We start from the raw sequence: 17,582 nt of genomic DNA on the forward strand, positions 1-17,582 counted from the left end.
GGGGGGTCTCAGGCCAGTCACAGACACGGCAGAGAGCGGGGAGGCCCTTTCCTCAAAGAGGAGGAACTGAGGGGTGGAAGGATGAGTGGGGACCCACCGGGAAAGAGAGATGCCAGGCAGGCAGGCAGCGGGCGGGCAGCAGCGGGTGTTGGAGGCGACTGTGGGGCAGCCGGGACACGACTGGGTAGATGCTCGTCCCTCGTCCCTCTGTCCATCCAGGGCGGCTCCTCTCCGGGCGGTTCTGAGGCCGAGCGGGCGCTGTTAAAAAGCTTTTTATGTGTGTGTGTGTTAATCACATGATTGCCGTTCACCTGTATTTCGAACAAAGACAGCTCACTGTTTCAAGGCCCCGAACAAGAGTCTGGGCACAGGGAAGAGAAGGGAGGCGGGGGGAGGAGGGTTGGCAGCGCCGGGGGTGGCGTCGAGGAAAACTGGGGGGAGATTGTCCAAGGCCAGCAAGCGAGAGAAAGAGAAAACCCTTATCAAACTCCTAATTCACTGGGCTCCGAGGCCCCAGACACACTGGCCCGATTGTCTGGCTGGTTGTGTGTGTGAGCATGTGTGTGTGTGTGTGTGTGCTCCAGTGTCCGCTCCCCCCACCCCCAACATGCCTCTGCCTCGTGTGACTACCTCATTGTGTCCCATTACCCACCCCCCACATCCCTTTGGCCTTTCCCAAGCATGAGGCCTTGCCTCCCAGACCCCTTGTAGCCCACTCCAGACAGGACCCCTTGGGGTGGGCTTGGGGCCTTGCCCAGCTACTGAGGAGCTGAGAACCACACATGGTCACCAATGTGGCCCCGGCTCCATTGCATACCCCACATACACCCCACCTCGGCCTCAACACCTGGGCAGGGCTGCCCTCAGTTAAGAGTATGGCACTGTGACCTTTGGAGGAGAGGCCTAGGAAAGAGAGAGGAAAAGGTGTCATGGGAGGATGGCCAGGAAAGAAAAGGGGAGGGAGGGAGAGGTGGGCAGAGGAGGGAAGAGGCAGGGCAAGTCCCCACCCCTTCTTGGGGTCAGGGAATAGAGGACTTCGTGACAACCAGGACTAGTACTCCCCCACCCTCTCCCAAGACAGGGTGAGCCCAGTGTGGAAGGAGTTGGGTCCCAGGAAGTAGGAACCCAAAATGCCTCCAAGACCTACTGAGAGAGGACCCTACCCTGTCCCACCTTGGCCTCCTGGCAGCTTTAGTCTTGTGTTTCCACCTTGAACCAGACCAGCCCATGTGTGTGTGCTGGGTGTCTGCAGAGAACAGACCAGGGGTCAAGCTGGGGCTCTACACTTCTCAGAGGGAGCCCTGAGAAGTCCCTCACACTGTACAGGATGGGGCAGAAAGGGCCGCCTGGGAAAAGATGGGAGGCAGGGTGAGGAGCTGGGCATCAGTGCCTGGCACACAGTAGGCACTCAACAGGATTTTGCAGATGAAGCAGCTCAGGCCTGCCACCCTCACAGGCCCGCAGGACCCTCACCACCTTCACGTCTCTCCCTAGTTCCCTGCCAAGTGCCCATCCTGCCACCTGAGGCAGACTTTGGGAGTCCCAGTTGGGCCCAGTTTTCTTCCATTCAACAGGTTCTGAGCCTCCATCCTACATCTCTTCCTTCCCCGGCCTAACCTCCCCTTCGCCTCCCGGACTAAGCTCAAGCTAAGCCCCAGCAAGATGGGCCTGGGCAGCAGGGCAGGGAGCTGGGTGGGGGGGCCTGGGCTCCGGGTGGAGGAGCCCTGAGTGTTGGGGATGAAGGAAAGCCTGGAGGCTCCACCTTCTGCCCTTCCCTCCCTCCTCTCCCCCTCCCCCCTCTCCCCCTCCTTCCTTCCCCAGCCCTCTGCAGCGGCTCAGTCGCTCAGTCAGTCTCGGGCTGTCCGGCCAGGGTGGTTGGTGGTAAGGATTCAGGCTCCGTCCTAACGAGGCCGTGGCCTGAGGCTCAGGGCCCCCCGCCCCTCCCTCCCAGCCCACCAGCGTTACCCCCCAGCCCCGAGCTGGACCGCACACCTTGGGACACGGTTTTCCACTTCCTAAGGACGAGCCCCAGACTGGAGGAGAGGTCCGAGGAGGTGAGTGCGCAGCCTGCTCCTCCCTGGCCCGCCCAGGCCTGGGACCCTGCTGGGTGGGGTGGAGAGAGGCGACACCCCGCCCTTGCCCCCCACCTGGCTCTCCTCTAAACCCCGTTGGGGCAGGCTGAGGGAAGAAGGAAAGGTGAGAGAAAAGGTGGGAAATTCCAGGGGCCGGGATTAGAGCAAAATAAAGGTTCCGTTTTTTTCTTCCTATCATCAACAAACCTCCACCCAAAAAAGGAGGCTAAAAAAAAAGCCACCCACACCAAGAGACGGTTGGGACCAGGTGGTGGGAAGACGCAGAGGCAGGACGCACCCACCTAGAGTCTGGCATGTGCGTGGGCCCCAGGGGCCAGAGTGGGTTTAGCTGGAGCTAGGAAGGGCCGCCACCTCGGGGCTGTCCCCGCGTCCTGTCCCAGGCCGCCCTCGAGGCTGCGCGCGCGGTCGCTCCATCGCGCCCTCCTTCCATCCAGGTGGGCGTTGGACTCTTTGCGAGGACCCCGGCGGCTGGCCCGGGGGAGGCGGCCGAGGCGGCGGCGGCGGCGGCCGGGGGCGACATGGCGGAGGAGCAGGACCTATCGGAGGTGGAGCTGAGCCCCGTAGGCTCGGAGGAGCCCCGCTGCCTGTCCCCGGGGAGCGCGCCCTCACTAGGGCCCGACGGCGGCGGCGGCGGCGGATCGGGCCTGCGAGCCAGCCCGGGGCCTGGCGAGCTGGGCAAGGTCAAGAAGGAGCAGCAGGACGGAGAGGCGGACGATGACAAGTTCCCCGTGTGCATCCGCGAGGCCGTCAGCCAGGTGCTCAGCGGCTATGACTGGACGCTGGTGCCCATGCCCGTGCGCGTCAACGGCGCCAGCAAGAGCAAGCCGCACGTCAAGCGGCCCATGAACGCCTTCATGGTGTGGGCGCAGGCGGCGCGCAGGAAGCTCGCGGACCAGTACCCGCACCTGCACAACGCCGAGCTCAGCAAGACGCTGGGCAAGCTCTGGAGGTGAGCACCCGACCGCCCCCCGGGCTCGGGCCCTCTGGCTTCGGGTGGATTCAGGGTAGCCGAGGCGGCCCGGCCTCCTGCACCCCGGAGCGGGACTGCCTGGCAGTCCTCCTTGGATAGGGCTGGAAGACCAGGTGTGGGGACCCCGCCCGCCCTTCCACCACAAGGACCCTAGAACTCCGAATTCCAGCTGCCTAGGCCAGGTCTTCCCACCGGGCGGCGGGCAGGAAGGCGCCCCCTCGTGGTTGGAATTTTGGGGGTGGCAGACCGTGGGGCCTGGGGCTTCGGAGAAAGGGAAGGAAGCCTTCACTAACTCCCTGCCCACAGATATGCACACTCATGCCACCAGCTGCTGTGGTCAGGAGGATTCGAGGGAAACGCTTGGAAAGAACCAAAGGGTTGGCTGGAGATGCAGGGAAACTGAGGCAGATGGAGAACTCAGGGGAGGTTCAAAGAAAACAAGGAATTCAGATGAGAGTCTTTGGAAGAGTGGGGGATGAAGAACTGCGGGTACAAATGTTTCTGCTGCTGCAGGATCTCATCCTATCCTTGGGGTCTTCCCTGGGACTTTCTGACCCCACCCTCCTTTGAGTTGGGGGCTTCTTCATCCTCCTAGGGAGAGGACACACAGACAGGGGCCTCCCCCTCCTGCTCTGCCCCAGAGCCACCAAGTTGATCTCTTTCCTTTCCTCCCTCTCCCAGTTCGGCGCCATCTTCCCTGCCAGGGCCCCACCCCAACGTTGAGCAACCTCTTCCCCCCTGCCCCAGAGCTGGAACTGAGCACTCTGGCCAGAAGGAAACCTTGGCCCCCTTCCTGCCCAGGGGCCCTCAGAGTCCCAGGTTCCCTGGGACCAGCCCACACCTCTAGGAAAAACATCCCCCCCAGGGAACAATTCTGCCACCCTCGACTCAGGTCTGGGGTTCAGCCCGGCCTCCTGGGGATGTGTGGAACAAGGCAACCCCCTACTCCCACCCCGGGAATGCCAGAGCAGCTCCGAAAGAGAACAGGGACTCCAGGAGATGTGAGTCGGTAGCAGTCACCTGATTCCCGCTAGACTGGCCAAGAGACAGGCCCAGAAAGGCAAAGGAATTGCAAAGGTCACATAGAAGTTAGTGGCAGAGCCAGGGCCAGAACCCAGGACTCCCATACTCTGTCCAGAGGACTTCCCCCAACCCTGATGACAGTGGTGGATCACCTACCCTCTGAGGAGTGGTCAGAATGTTGTGGGGAAGCAAGAAGATAAGAACAAGAGTGAGGAGCATCTGGGTTCCAGAAAATTAGGGCTTTGTCAGAGGAGCCCAGCTCTCTTCCACTGCCCTTTCCCGTGCTGACCACAGTTGGGTAGAGATTGGGTCTAGAAACTTAGCGTGGTAGAAGGTGCAGGAGGGTCTCCAAGAGACCAAAAGATTCACATCCAGCCCCCTGGCTTGTTCTTGCCATGTGTTTGCTGAAGACCTGGTGCCCCTTCCCCTGCCCCTTCTCAGCCCTCAGTGCCCTGCTCACCCAGGGCAGGCCCAGGGCTCACCAACCAGCCCGCTGTATGGACCCAGACAGCCCAGTTCTGCTCAAGAGTAGAGGTCACAGCTAGCTCCTCCGCCCAAGGTCCATCCAGATCTGGGGGGGGCTTGGCCCAGGCCAGTACCTTTAGTGCCAGGGGACAAAGAAGAGCAAGTGAGAAACAGACAACCAGGAGAGACATACAGACAGGGCAGACCCTGAGGACCATGAGAAGACCACAGTGCGAGCCCAATGAGAGTCAAAGCAAGGACGGACCTAATTCTCCCTCCATCTCCCATTGCCAAGGGTTTAAGATTGGCTCCTCCATTGTCCCTGTCCCCAGGTTCCCCCAGCCCAGAACCCTGGTCTTGAACTCCCTTCAGGAGGACTTATTCTTGGCCATCACTCAAGCTGTGTGCACATGAGCCAGCCTGAGGTGTGGCAGTCAGGAAAACTGGCACTACTAGCTGAGGACCCAATCCCAGGGGGAGGACAGGGCCAGAACCATGGCAAGGATCAAAGGCAATGCCAACAGATGGTGGCTCTCTGGACCCTGGAGGGGGTTCCTGAGAGACCTGTGGGTATGCACTGGGCTCGCCAATTGCTCCAGGGGCTTCTCCTGAAACCTCCTCAAGCTGTGATTCCCAGGATGTCAAGAAGAGGGGTGGTTAGGTAGGCAGAGCTAGAAAACAGGTGTCTTAAAACCAAAAAGAGAGAGATACACACAGACTGTGTGGAGTGCCCCAAGGGAGTGTGGGATCAGACACACTAGAGCCCAGGTCCTAAGGGGCCGTGTGAGCCCCAACAGTCACGCTAACTTTTGATGCCCATCTGGGGAGGGGCTAGTAGAGGCTGATCACAGGGTGGTACCTGTGGGTTGGTTGACCTGCCTGGAAAGAACCAGAGCCGAGAAACTGGAAAGGCGGACACAGGCAAGAGTCCCTCCTGTGTGGTGGGGGTCACCCAGCCTGTTCCCAGTGCCACAGGCCCTTCCCCAGGTAGTCTTCTTATGCCCCTGGCCTAGCAGGATATATGTAGCAGCACTCAGTGCCCCACTGTGGGAGCTCCCCGGGTGGGGTTTCCAGTTTGGGTAAGGAATCAGCCTACCTCTTCTCGCCCCCATTCCAAACCTGGAAGACCAGGGAGAAAGAGGGCTGACAGGAAGGTGCAAATGAGGACTGAGTTTGGAGTTAGAGCTGGGGGTGACATGGGGGGTTTGGGGCTGGTAATGTTGAGTGGGGACTGGTGCTGGAGACTGGGTTTACATGGTGGGCAGGCTGGGTTTGGGGTTGGGTTGGAGGTGGAATCAGCTGTCCAGCACAGCTGGTGGAGGAGGGGGCTGGGGTCGGGGATGGCAGTGGTCCCGGGCTTAGGTTTCTGTCAGGGTTAGGCTAATGCTGGGAACTAGCTTAGAAGGTGGCAGTGGAATCTGATGTTGGAATCCTCCCTCTCTTCTAGCCCCTGTCAATTTCTTGCTGATGCCAGCTGGGCAGGGGGCAAGGAAAGGATGGGTGAGAGAGTGAGCTTTGTGTCCCATGTCCCTAGCCATCCCAGAAGCCCCTCTGCTGGGGCCCACTGCTGGCGGAGCAGCTCTCTCCTCTGTGGGTTCTCCCCAGTCACACCCTCAAGGCCTGCTCCACCCCCTCCCCTGGTCCCAGCCATCAGAGAGGGTGCCCACATCCCACTCCCTGACTCTCAATTCCTTGCTCCAGCATCTTTGTCCTAAGTGTGTACACTGACTGACAGTCTCGGCTGGAGGGACCCTTTGAGAAAGCTGGGGCTAGGGCTGGGCTCAGGGCGGGGGTAGGGGGAGTAGACAGGGAGGCTAAGCCGCAGAGGAATGCTGCTGCCGGCTAGGAGGTGCCTGGCATGACCACCCCCGCCCAGCCTGGGGAGGGAGGGCTCGGCCTTCTGCTGACTGGGGGAAGAGGGCACCCACTGGGGTGTGAGGGGTGGGGCAGCTGGAGAGAGAGGCCCTCTGGACTGACAGGGCTGCTCCCACAAAGCCTCATGGACTCTCAGTACCAAGGTCTGGGACTCTAGAATCTGTGGACTTTCCCCTCGGCCCCCTCTGTAAGGTACCCCATCCTGCCCTCCTCACCCTGGAGTAGCCAAACCCTGAACACCCTCCACCCTCCAACCCTGGCCTGAGGCTGGAGTTGGTGGCAAGGGCACTGGCTTCAGGGTTTCTTCTCTCCATGTGTTGGTTTCAGGGACTGTTCCAGGGTCTGAGGAGAGTCTAGCTTCCTCTACCCTCTGTTATTTTCTGGACAAGGATATACGATCCTCCCCAGGAGGCAGTGCCCCCCAGCCCCGACCCATGGTAAAGAGGACCCACATCTGCCCCCTCAGTTCCACCACAGTGGAATTCACACAATCAGGACCCAGAGTTGAGAGGCCACCCCTAGATCCTCCTGTCCAACCACCCCGGCAAGCAGCATTAGAAAAGCACCTCTCGGGCCCGGGCACGGTGGCTCATGCCTATAATCCCAGCACTTTGGGAGGCCAAGGCGAGTGGATCACCTGAGGTCAGGAGTTCAAGACCAGCCTGACCAACATGGTGAAACCTTGTCTCTACTGAAAATACAAAAATTAGCCAGGCATGGTGGCCCGTGCCTGTAGTCCCAGCTACCCAGGAGGCGGAGGTTGCAGTGAGCTGAGACCGCGCCATGGCACTCCAGTCTGGGTGACAGAGTGAGACTCTGTATCTAAATAAACAAAAAATAAAAAATCGAAAAGCACCTCTTGGGCCGGGCACAATGGCTCATGCCTGTAATCCCAGCACTTTGGAAGGCCGAGGTGGGCGGATCACCTGAGGTCAGGAATTGGAGACCAGCCTGGTCAACATGGTGAAACCCTGTCTCTACTAAAAATACAAAAATTAGCTGGGCATGGTGGCGCATGCTTGTAATTCCAGCTACTTGGGAGGCTAACGCACGAGAATCACTTGAACCTGGGAGGCAGAGGTTGCAGTGAGCTGAGATCGCACCACTGAACTCCAGTGTGGGTGACAGAGTGAGATTCTCTCACAGAAAAAAAAAAAAAAGAAAGAAAAGCACCTCTTTCTCAAGGTGCTCAGCCCACTTCCCAGGCCCTGGTGCAAGGCATTTCACATCCATTATTCTGGCCAATCCCACACCCAAGTTAAGCCGATGTTATCATCCTTTTATAGGTGAAGAAACTCAGGCTCAGAGAAGTAATTTGCTCAAGGTCACACACACAGCTAGTAAGTAGCAGAGACTGAGCTCTCCCCCAGCCACGCTGCTTCTGTTACCCACCCTCAGTCCCAGGGAGCTCACCCCCTAATGAAGTAGCCGATTGCACTTGCAGACAGCTTTGATGATAAGAAAGTGTTTCCTTTCCTTGAACTGGCATCTGCCCCTTGAAACCTCTATTCCTACTTCTAACTCCTGCCAGGAGCAGCAGGCTGACCACTCTCACCCTCCAGCCCGTGAAAGATTTTGGGGGCAGAGATCATAGTCCTCTGAGGCTGTATTCCTTGGGCCTCACATCTCTCAGTCCATAAATCATAGGGCACAGCCCCCACCCCAGGTCCTGTCCTCTGGGTGCCCCATCCCAGGGCCTCACATCTTCCAAGACGGACACTCAGAGGGAGGCCAACCTGGAGTGCTCTGGCACTCACGGGGGCCCCTCTGCCGTCCTCTCCGCCTCCCACCACACCCCAGGCTGCTGAACGAAAGTGACAAGCGCCCCTTCATCGAGGAGGCTGAGCGGCTCCGTATGCAGCACAAGAAGGACCACCCGGACTACAAGTACCAACCCAGGCGGCGGAAGAACGGGAAGGCTGCCCAAGGCGAGGCAGAGTGTCCCGGTGGGGAGGCGGAGCAAGGTGGGACCGCCGCCATCCAGGCCCACTACAAGAGTGCCCACTTGGACCACCGGCACCCAGGAGAGGGCTCCCCCATGTCAGATGGGAACCCCGAGCACCCCTCAGGTGAGTGCTGATGACAGGGCTGAGGGTGGGGCAAGGCCAGTCAGTGGAGAGAGGAGACGGCTGGATGGCAATGAGACCCTGGACTCTAGGGAGAGTGTGCCAGGCTGTGCAGTTGCCCCAGCAGAGCTGCAGGGGCCCAGAGGGAGCTCCATGGGGGTTCCAGTGCCAGGGGCAGCGGCTGGGCAAGATGGCTCTGGTCAGGGCTGATCCAAGGGGTCACTGCTGCTGGGCAAAGAGGGCCAGTTAAAGAGTCTATAGAGGCCAACTGGCCAGGCACAGTGGCTCACGCCTGTAATCCCAGCACTTTGGGAGGCCGAGGCGGGCCGATCACAAGGTCAAGAGTTCGAGAGCAGCCGGGCACGGTGGCTCAAGCCTGTAATCCCAGCACTTTGGGAGGCCGAGACGGGCGGATCACGAGGTCAGGAGATCGAGACCATCCTGGCTAACACGGTGAAACCCCGTCTCTACTAAAAAATACAAAAAACTAGCTGGGCGAGGTGGCGGGCGCCTGTAGTCCCAGCTACTCGGGAGGCTGAGGCAGGAGAATGGCGTAAACTCGGGAGGCGGAGCTTGCAGTGAGCTGAGATCCGGCCACTGCACTCCAGCCTGGGCGACAGAGCGAGACTCCATCTCAAAAAAAAAAAAAAAAAAGAGTTTGAGAGCAGCCTGGCCAATATGGGGGAAAAAAAAGAGTCTGTGGAGGCCATGGAGTGAGAGGTGGCTGGGGTAGTTACAAGGAAAGGGGAAGAAGACAGGACAGTTTTGAGAAATGGAAGATCAAATGGAGGAGAGGAAATCACTGCCTCTTTCCCACCAGCCATTCTTTTTTTTTTTTTTTTTTTTTTTTTTTTTCTGGAGACAGAGTCCCACTCTGTCGCCCAGGCTAGACTGCAGTGGGATGATCTCGGCTCACTGCAACCTCCACCTCCTGGGTTCAAGCAATTCTCCTGCCTCAGCCTCCCCAGTAGCTGGGACTATAGGTGCACACTGCCACGTCTGGCTCATTTTGTGTATTTTAGTAGAGATAGGGTTTCACTGTATTGCCCAGGCCCAGTCTCAAACTCCTGAGCTCAGGCAATCTGCCCACCTCTCGGCCTCCCAAATCCCACCAGCCATCCTGACAGAGGAGACACGGCATGTGATGCTGAGCACAGGCCATGGATGAGCCAGACATAAGCTATCTTGTTTAATTTTCATTAATGATAATAACAGCTAACATTAATTGAGCACCTACTGTGTTCCAGGCACTGTGCTAGGTGCTAGTTGCCTTATATATACTAACTCAGTCATTGCAAACAATGTGATGAGATAGCCAAACTGCCTGGGCTCAGATCTCAGCTATGGCAAGTTACTCTCATTCATTTTACTGATGAGAAACAGACAGGAACTTCCTCAGTTTGGCTCCAGGGCTTCTACTTGGCACCACGGCTGCCTTGCCTGTGTTCCTAATGTACAGAAAGTGACACACACAGGTCTGCCACATGGAAAGTGCTCAGTGAGCAAAGCTCCTGCCTTCAGAGAACACGCTCTGAGTCCTACTTTGTGTCAAACACTGGAGTGGACACCAGGGGTACTAACCAGAGAAGCCTACAGTCCCTGGCCTCAGGGGCCCATAGTCTAGAGAGTCTAGAGAGCAGGGATGAAAACGAGTGAATTAAATACAGGAAGAAACGAAGTTGGGCATGGTGGAAGGCGCCTGCAGTCCCAGCTACACAGGAGGCTGAGGTGGGAGGATCACCCGAGCCCATGAGTTTGAGACCAGCATGGGCAATATAGTAAGACTGTGTCTTTTTTTTTTTTTTTTGAGATGGAGTCTTGCTCTGTTGCCCAGGCTGCAGTGCAGTGGTGCCATCTCGGCTCACTGCAACCTCTGCCTCCTGGGAAGTGACTCTCGTGCCTCAGCCTCCTGAGTAGCTGGGATTACAGGTACATGCTACCACACCCAGCTAATTATTATATAGTAGAGATGGGTTTTCACCATGTTGGCCAGGCTGGTCTTGAATTCCTGACCTCAGGCTCCCAAAGTGCTGGGATTACAGGCGTGAGCCACCGTGCCCAGCCTCCTATCTCTTAAAAAAAAAATTATATATATATAATATATATATAATATATATATATAATTATATATAAAAAAAATTATATATATATAATATATATATAAATTTATATATATATAAATATAATATATATATTTATATATATTATTTATATTTATAATATTATATATATATATATAGAGAGAGAGAGAGAGAGAGAGAGAGAGAGAGAGAGAAGTACACAAGAAGCCTGTGTGAGATCCAGGGGTGGCACAGCCGTCCATCCCATCCAGTTAGGTCTCCAAGAACCCCTGCTGCCCACCAGACTCTTGTCAAGGAAGGCTTCCAGAAAGAGGCAATGGCTGGGCTGCTTGGTACAATCTCTATTTTACTGATAAGGAAACTGGTTAAGAGAAGACTGGGGATTTGTCCAGACACAGAACCAGGATTCAAAAACCTAGGCAGGTCTCTTGAAGTACAGAGCCCTTGGCCAATGCAGGACTCGGCGCTGCCTCTGGTCTGAGGAAGGAGGAACAAGCCTGTCCTTGGGGAGCTCTTAGTCTCTTACGACTGTGGATGTGTTCTGTCTCCAATGGGATGCCAGGCAGTCATCCCTCCCACACACATGCACATACTCTTCACCTTCAAAGATTCAGGGACACACAAACACACACACACATCAGGAGACACTGGACCACATACAGAGCAACCACCTCCGAAAGAAACTGTGGACACAGACTTTTTCTCACTCTTCAAGGCCCCACCCCACTCAGATATCCTTCCCCGATGAGACCTTCCCCAAATCCCTGGGGCAGCGAGTAGACTCCTCCTCTGGTCTCCCAAGTCCTTGCATATTGTCATCACAGCACTTCCAACTCTGGGCGCATGTGGGTCTATGGATCTATGACTATATGAGCTTTGGGAACAGGGATCCATTTTATTTACATTTGTATCCCCAGCACCTGGCACAGTACCTGGCATTTTGTAATGCTCCCTAAGAGTTTGCCGAATTAATATGTGAATAGGAAAGTGAACAGACAAAGGAACAAGGACCAGTTTTCTAAATGCTCTCCCACGGAGGAAGGCAGCTCAAGGAACGACAGGGCAACACAGACCAGCGTGTGACGGGGCTGAGGGCCCAGAGAAAAAGTGTGTGTCCTCAGACCCTCAGCCCAGTGAGCTGGGCAGCAGGGCGGGCTTAGGAGGAGGGAAGGGTTGGAAAGGACACAACACGAGGCCAGGGCAGGGAGCAGGCTCAGGCAACCAGCAAAGGTGAAACAGAGCACTCAGGAGCCTGGGTGAGCAAGGCCCAGCAAGGAGGGCAGTCAGCATGGGTGTGGAAGCGGGGCTGGCAGAGCACAAAGGCCGGGCCAGACCACTTGGGCAGCAGAGAAGCTGATGAGAGGAAGAACTTTCCACAGGAAAGGTTTTTCAGAATGAGGCAGGCCTCCCCAGGTGGGTGACAGGGGAGGAGGCAGGATTCATCCCTAAGATTTGAGAATTTCATAAACAACTGGAGACCAATCTAAGACACTAGTATTTAAACAAATGCTGCCAGGTGCAGTGGCTCACGCTGATAATCCCAGCACTTTGGGAGGCCGAGGCAGGTGGATCACCTGAGGTCAGGAGTTCGAGACAACCCTGGCCAACATGGCGAAACCCTGTCTCTACTAAAAATACACAAATTAGCTGGGCATTGTGGCGGGCGCTTGTAATCCGAGCTACTCAGGAGGCTGAGGCAGGAGAATCGTTTGAACCCGGGAGGCAGAGGTTGCAGTGAGCCAAGATGGCGCCACTGCACTCCAGCCTGGGTGACAAGAGCGAAACTCTGTCTCAAAAAAAAAAAAAAAAAAAAAGCCGATTCATGCTGCCAAAACTTGAAACTTACAAGGTTTTCCCAGAGGCACCCGCTGCCTGAAGGTGAACCATTGAAGTTCACGTGCGCCCACCTGCCTCTAACCTGTTTCCCCCTTTTGCTCTCTCTCTGTCTCCCTTCCACCCAGGCCAGAGCCATGGCCCACCCACCCCTCCAACCACCCCAAAGACAGAGCTGCAGTCGGGCAAGGCAGACCCGAAGCGGGACGGGCGCTCCATGGGGGAGGGCGGGAAGCCTCACATCGATTTCGGCAATGTGGACATCGGTGAGATCAGCCACGAGGTAATGTCCAACATGGAGACCTTTGATGTGGCTGAGTTGGACCAGTACCTGCCGCCCAATGGGCACCCAGGCCACGTGGGCAGCTACTCAGCAGCTGGCTATGGGCTGGGCAGCGCCCTGGCTGTGGCCAGTGGACACTCCGCCTGGATCTCCAAGCCACCAGGCGTGGCTCTGCCCACGGTCTCACCACCTGGTGTGGATGCCAAAGCCCAGGTGAAGACAGAGACCGCGGGGCCCCAGGGGCCCCCGCACTACACCGACCAGCCATCCACCTCACAGATCGCCTACACCTCCCTCAGCCTGCCCCACTACGGCTCAGCCTTCCCCTCCATCTCCCGCCCCCAGTTTGACTACTCTGACCATCAGCCCTCAGGACCCTATTACGGCCATTCGAGCCAGGCCTCTGGCCTCTACTCGGCTTTCTCCTATATGGGGCCCTCACAGCGGCCCCTCTACACGGCCATCTCTGACCCCAGCCCCTCAGGGCCCCAGTCCCACAGCCCCACACACTGGGAGCAGCCAGTATATACGACACTGTCCCGACCCTAAAGGGGGCCCTGTCGCCACCACCCCCCGCCCAGCCCCTCCCCCAGCCTGTGTGCCCTGTTCCTCGCCCACCTCAGGCCTGGCGGTGGCAGTGGAGGAGGCTGAGGAGGCTGAAGAGGCTGACGGGTCGGGGGGCTTTCTGTCTGGCTCACTGCCCTGATGACCCGCCCGCCCCATCCAGGCTCCAGCAGCAAAGCCCCAGGCGAACAGGCTGGACAGAGGAGAAGGAGGTTGACTGTTGCTCCCACACTGAAAGATGAGGGGCTGCACCTTCCCCCAGGAATGACCCTCTATCCCAGGACCTGAGAAGGACCTGCTCACCCTCCTCGGGGAGGGGAAGCACCAGGGTTGGTGGCATCGGAGGCCTTACCACTCCTATGACTCCTGTTTCCTCTCTCACAGAGAGTGAGGGTCTGACATGCCCATGCCACCTGTGCCACAGTGCCTTAGGGCTAGGCCACCCAGAGACTGTGTCCGGAGCTGGCCGTGTCTCCCACTCAGGGGCTGAGAGTAGCTTTGAGGAGCCTCATGGGGAGTGGAGGGTTCGAGGGACTTAGTGGAGTTCTCATCCCTTCAATGTCCTCTCCCCTTCCGAAGGCAGGAAGGAGTTGGCACAGAGGCCCCCAGATCCAATTCTGTGCCAGTAACCTCATTCTTTGTCTAATCGAGAAAGAGCCCCCAGTCCTCCTCCATTACAACCTCTGTGACCTTGAGGCGCATCCCAGGAGGTGAGGAGGCAGGGGCTCCAGGAAAGGAATCAGAGACAATTCACAGAGCCTTCCTCCCTGGGCTCCTTGCCAGCTCCCTCTTCCCTTACTAGGCTCTACGTCCCCTGCTCTGTCAGCCCCACTCCCTGGGCTTCCCAGAGAGTGACAGCTGCTCAGGCCTGAACCCTTTGCTCCAGGAGACACAGGGCCCAGCACCCAGGTTGCTGGCAGCAGGCTGAAGACACTAGAATCCTGACCTGTACATTCTGCCCTTGCCTCTTGCCCCTTGCCTCCCAGTGGTATTTGAATAAAGTATGTAGCTATATCTGCCCCCCATTTTCCTGTTCTGCAGCCCCCCAAATCCACATGTAACTCATTACTGTCTCCTGTTATTTATCTCAGTAGTCCCCTCTCCTAGCCACTCTAGCCCCTATTAACTCTGCGTTAAGCATTCCACATAATAAAATTAAAGGTTCCGGTTACCTGCTTGGTGAGCCTGACCTGGCCTGTCTCTTCATCTCTTATCCCTGTACTGGTGCTTCCTCAAATGCTTTCTGGAAGTAGCTAGGAGTAGAATGCAAAGGACAGATCATCAAAGGTCTCTCTCTCCCACCTCCTTCCCTCTTTCCCCACCCCCTTCCCCTTCCCCCTCCTCTCTTCTCCCTCCCCCTCCTCTCTCCCCCATCTCCACCTCTCCTCTCTCTCTCTCCCCCACTCCCCCTCTCCTTTCTCTCTCTCGCTCTCTCTAGCCCTGCTAAGAAATTAGGAACAACGGAGTCGGTTAGGATAGCTGGCATCCCAGTGAGGTCTGTCTGAGCTCAAGGACTGAAGCCTCAGATGGGAGCTTCTCCCCAGCCGGCTATGCCCCACACTGCAGGGGGGCCACTCACTCTTAACTGGCTCAGCTGGAACTCACTGCCTTGCAAGCAGCCCCTCTGCTCACCCAGCACCCAGCAGAGGGGAGCTGGCAAAGAATTCAAGAGACAGGTGTCTGAAGAGGAGAAGGTGGGTTGAGTGTGACACTGTGCTGCCTGCAGTCAGAGGCCTGTCCTTCAGGATGTGTGGATAGGCCCTGTGTTGCTGCATCCCCCTACTTGCCACCTCCCCCAGCACATACACAGCAGCCCATGCCAGGATCTAGCCAAGCCTTCACAGCAGCTGCCCTTGTCCAAGTCTAGACCAAGGATGTCAGACAGTCTACTCCTTAAGCACCTACTCCCTAAGAGCTCTTTCCTCAGCAGAAGTCCAAACTGCACTCAGAGGCCAGGACCACTCCACCTCACAAGCACACAACTGCAAGGACAGGGGAAATCTCTTTGCCATCTTGCTCCACTGATGAACAACTCCGATGGTTGGAAGTTCTTCCTCATACCCAGCTTCTAACAGCTTATATACAGCTGCCATTTACTAAGTGCTCCACTAAGGGTCTTATGTCATTCAGGCCAGTGAAGGGGTAGGTCCAGTCGTTATCTCAATTTTCCAGATGGGGAAACTGAAGTTTGAGAGGTTGATGCTAAGAAGTGCTGGCGCCAGAATCTGAAGCCAGCTCTGACTCCAAGGCTTGCACTTTTAACCATCATCCCCTCTACCTGCCTGTGGTTTGCAGACCCTACTTCTGCTTTGTATCTGGAGCAATGCATCTTCAACTGCTCCAGACTGGGTATCGTCAGCTCCCTTCCTTCCATCTGTGGTCTCCAGCCCCTAGTCAGGACTGGGGCAGAGACAGGGCACCAAGAACTAGCCCAGTCTCCAGGGTGACCAAAATCCCTCCATCTGGGAGCTGCACTATGGAAGCTCTTCAGGCAACCTCCCCAAAACTGCTGGTTCCCGTGAAGCTGGATGGTAACCGAAACCCCTGATCTTTTAGACAATATCCATTGCAAAGTCATATCCAAATTGTATGTATGTCGTTGTTTTGTTTTAGATAAAAGCAGGACTTTACACTGATCTTTAACAGATCTCACCTTGTTGGGTTTGACCCATTTCCCCACCTGTATTAAACCTTTTAGAACTTAGCTCTCCTTTAGAGCTTTATGTATCTGCAAACTTGAATAGCCTCATTCAAGTCACTAATAAAGGTCGAAATGAAGAGGGACACCTGCGTACAGCACTAAATGCCTCTCTCCACCGTCAGTTCTATTATCTCCACTCTTTTTTTTTTTTTTTAAGATGGAGTTTTGCTCTGTTGCCAGGCTGGAGTGCAATGGTGCAATCCTGGCTCACTGCAACCTGTCTCCTGGGTTCAAGTGATTCTCCTACCTCAGCCTCCTGAGTAGCTGGGACTACAGGTGCCCACCACCACGCCCGGCCAATTTTTTGTATTTTTTTAGTAGACAGGGTTTCACCACATTGGCCAGGATGGCCTCAATATCCTGACCTCATGATCCACCCCCTCAGCCTCCCAAAGTGTTGGGATTACAGGCGTGAGCCACCGCACCTGGCCTATTATCTCCACCCTTCTTTTTCTTTTTTTTCTTTTTTCTTTTTTTTTTTTTGAGATGGAGTCTCGCTGTGTTACCCAGGCTGGAGTGCAGTGGCGCAATTTTGGCTCACTGCAAGCTCTGCCTCCTGGGTTCACACCATTCTCCTGCCTCAGCCTCCCAAGTAGCTGGGACTACAGGCGCCCACCACCATACCTGGCTAATGTTTTGTATTTTTCAGTAGACAGGGTTTCACCATGTTAGCCAGGATGGTATCAATATCCTGACCTCGTGATCCACCCGCCTCGGCCTCCCAAAGTGCTAGGATTACAGGTGTGAGCCACCATGCCCGGCTATTATCTACACTCTTAAGGAGGCTGTCTAATCAGTTCTATCTCCACTCTTAAGGAGGCCGTCTAATCAGTTCTAAAACTGTCTAACTACATCACCATGAAGCACATGCTTCTCTGTCACGGTGGCATGGAGACTGCCAATGCCTTGTCAAAATCAAGATTCACTGATCTCTGGCATTCCCTCAACCTACTGGACTAGACCAGTAACCATTGAAAAAAAAAAAAACTTATTTGGCAATATTGGTTCTTAGACAACCCATGCTAGCGCCTGATCTCCTTTTTATTATATAAGCACTTTTAAACATGGAGTGACCTATTCTAGAATTTTTTTTTTTTTTTTGAGACAGAGTCTCGCTCTGTCGTCCAGTCTGGAGTGCAGTGGCGCGATCTCGGCTCACTGCAAGTTCCACCTCCCAGGTTCACGCCATTCTCCCACCTCAGCCTCCTGAGCAGCTGGGACTACAAGCCCCCGCCACCACGTGCAGCTAATTTTTTTGTATTTTTAGGAGACAGGGTTTCACTGTGTTAGCCAGGATAGTCTCGATCTCCTGACCTCGTGATCTGCCCGCCTCGGCCTCCCAAAGTGCTGGGATTACAGGCATGAGCCACTGCGCCTGGCCAACCTATTCTAGAATTTTGTCACAGATCAATCAGTACTAACCTTATGTGTTTATAATTTTTACAACCCACCCTTTCCTCTTCATTGAAAGGCAGGACTTTTGTCCATTTGCGGTCTGTTCACTACTCCTGCTCGCAGTGGGATGAGGGATATGGAGCTGGCATGGTGGGGAGCAAGGGGCACATCCGGAAGATGACACTATCACCTCCAAGACCCCACATCTCATGAGATTGAGTGGGAAATCACTG

General features: G+C 55.9%; 1 protein-coding gene and 1 long non-coding RNA gene across 2 annotated transcripts in view; both read left to right on the forward strand.

Annotated features, from left to right (window-relative positions):
* Window positions 1–17,582, forward strand: part of LOC144331685 (uncharacterized) — a 107,084-nt gene that overhangs the window by 21,688 nt on the left and 67,814 nt on the right. The gene's annotated exons all lie outside the window — the stretch shown is intronic.
* On the forward strand, window positions 1,850–14,424 carry SOX10 (SRY-box transcription factor 10). Its single transcript, XM_002798399.4, has 4 exons — window positions 1,850–2,054; window positions 2,528–3,042; window positions 8,227–8,495; window positions 12,535–14,424. The coding sequence occupies exons 2-4, from the start codon at window positions 2,612–2,614 to the stop codon at window positions 13,236–13,238; spliced, it is 1,404 nt and encodes a 467-aa protein (XP_002798445.1). The 5' UTR covers window positions 1,850–2,054; window positions 2,528–2,611; the 3' UTR covers window positions 13,239–14,424.

This window comes from Macaca mulatta, chromosome 10, assembly GCF_049350105.2.
Source record: "Macaca mulatta isolate MMU2019108-1 chromosome 10, T2T-MMU8v2.0, whole genome shotgun sequence".
NCBI classification, from domain to species: domain Eukaryota; kingdom Metazoa; phylum Chordata; class Mammalia; order Primates; family Cercopithecidae; genus Macaca; species Macaca mulatta.

Excerpts from the sequence above, each read along its gene's own strand:
- SOX10 (XM_002798399.4), top strand. The coding sequence starts at position 2,612 with ATGGCGGAGGAGCAGGACCTATCGGAGGTGGAGCTGAGCCCCGTAGGC. Across the intron at positions 3,043-8,226 it reads ACGCTGGGCAAGCTCTGGAG|GCTGCTGAACGAAAGTGACA; the intron begins GTGAGCACCCGA and ends ACCACACCCCAG. Across the intron at positions 8,496-12,534 it reads GAACCCCGAGCACCCCTCAG|GCCAGAGCCATGGCCCACCC; the intron begins GTGAGTGCTGAT and ends CCTTCCACCCAG.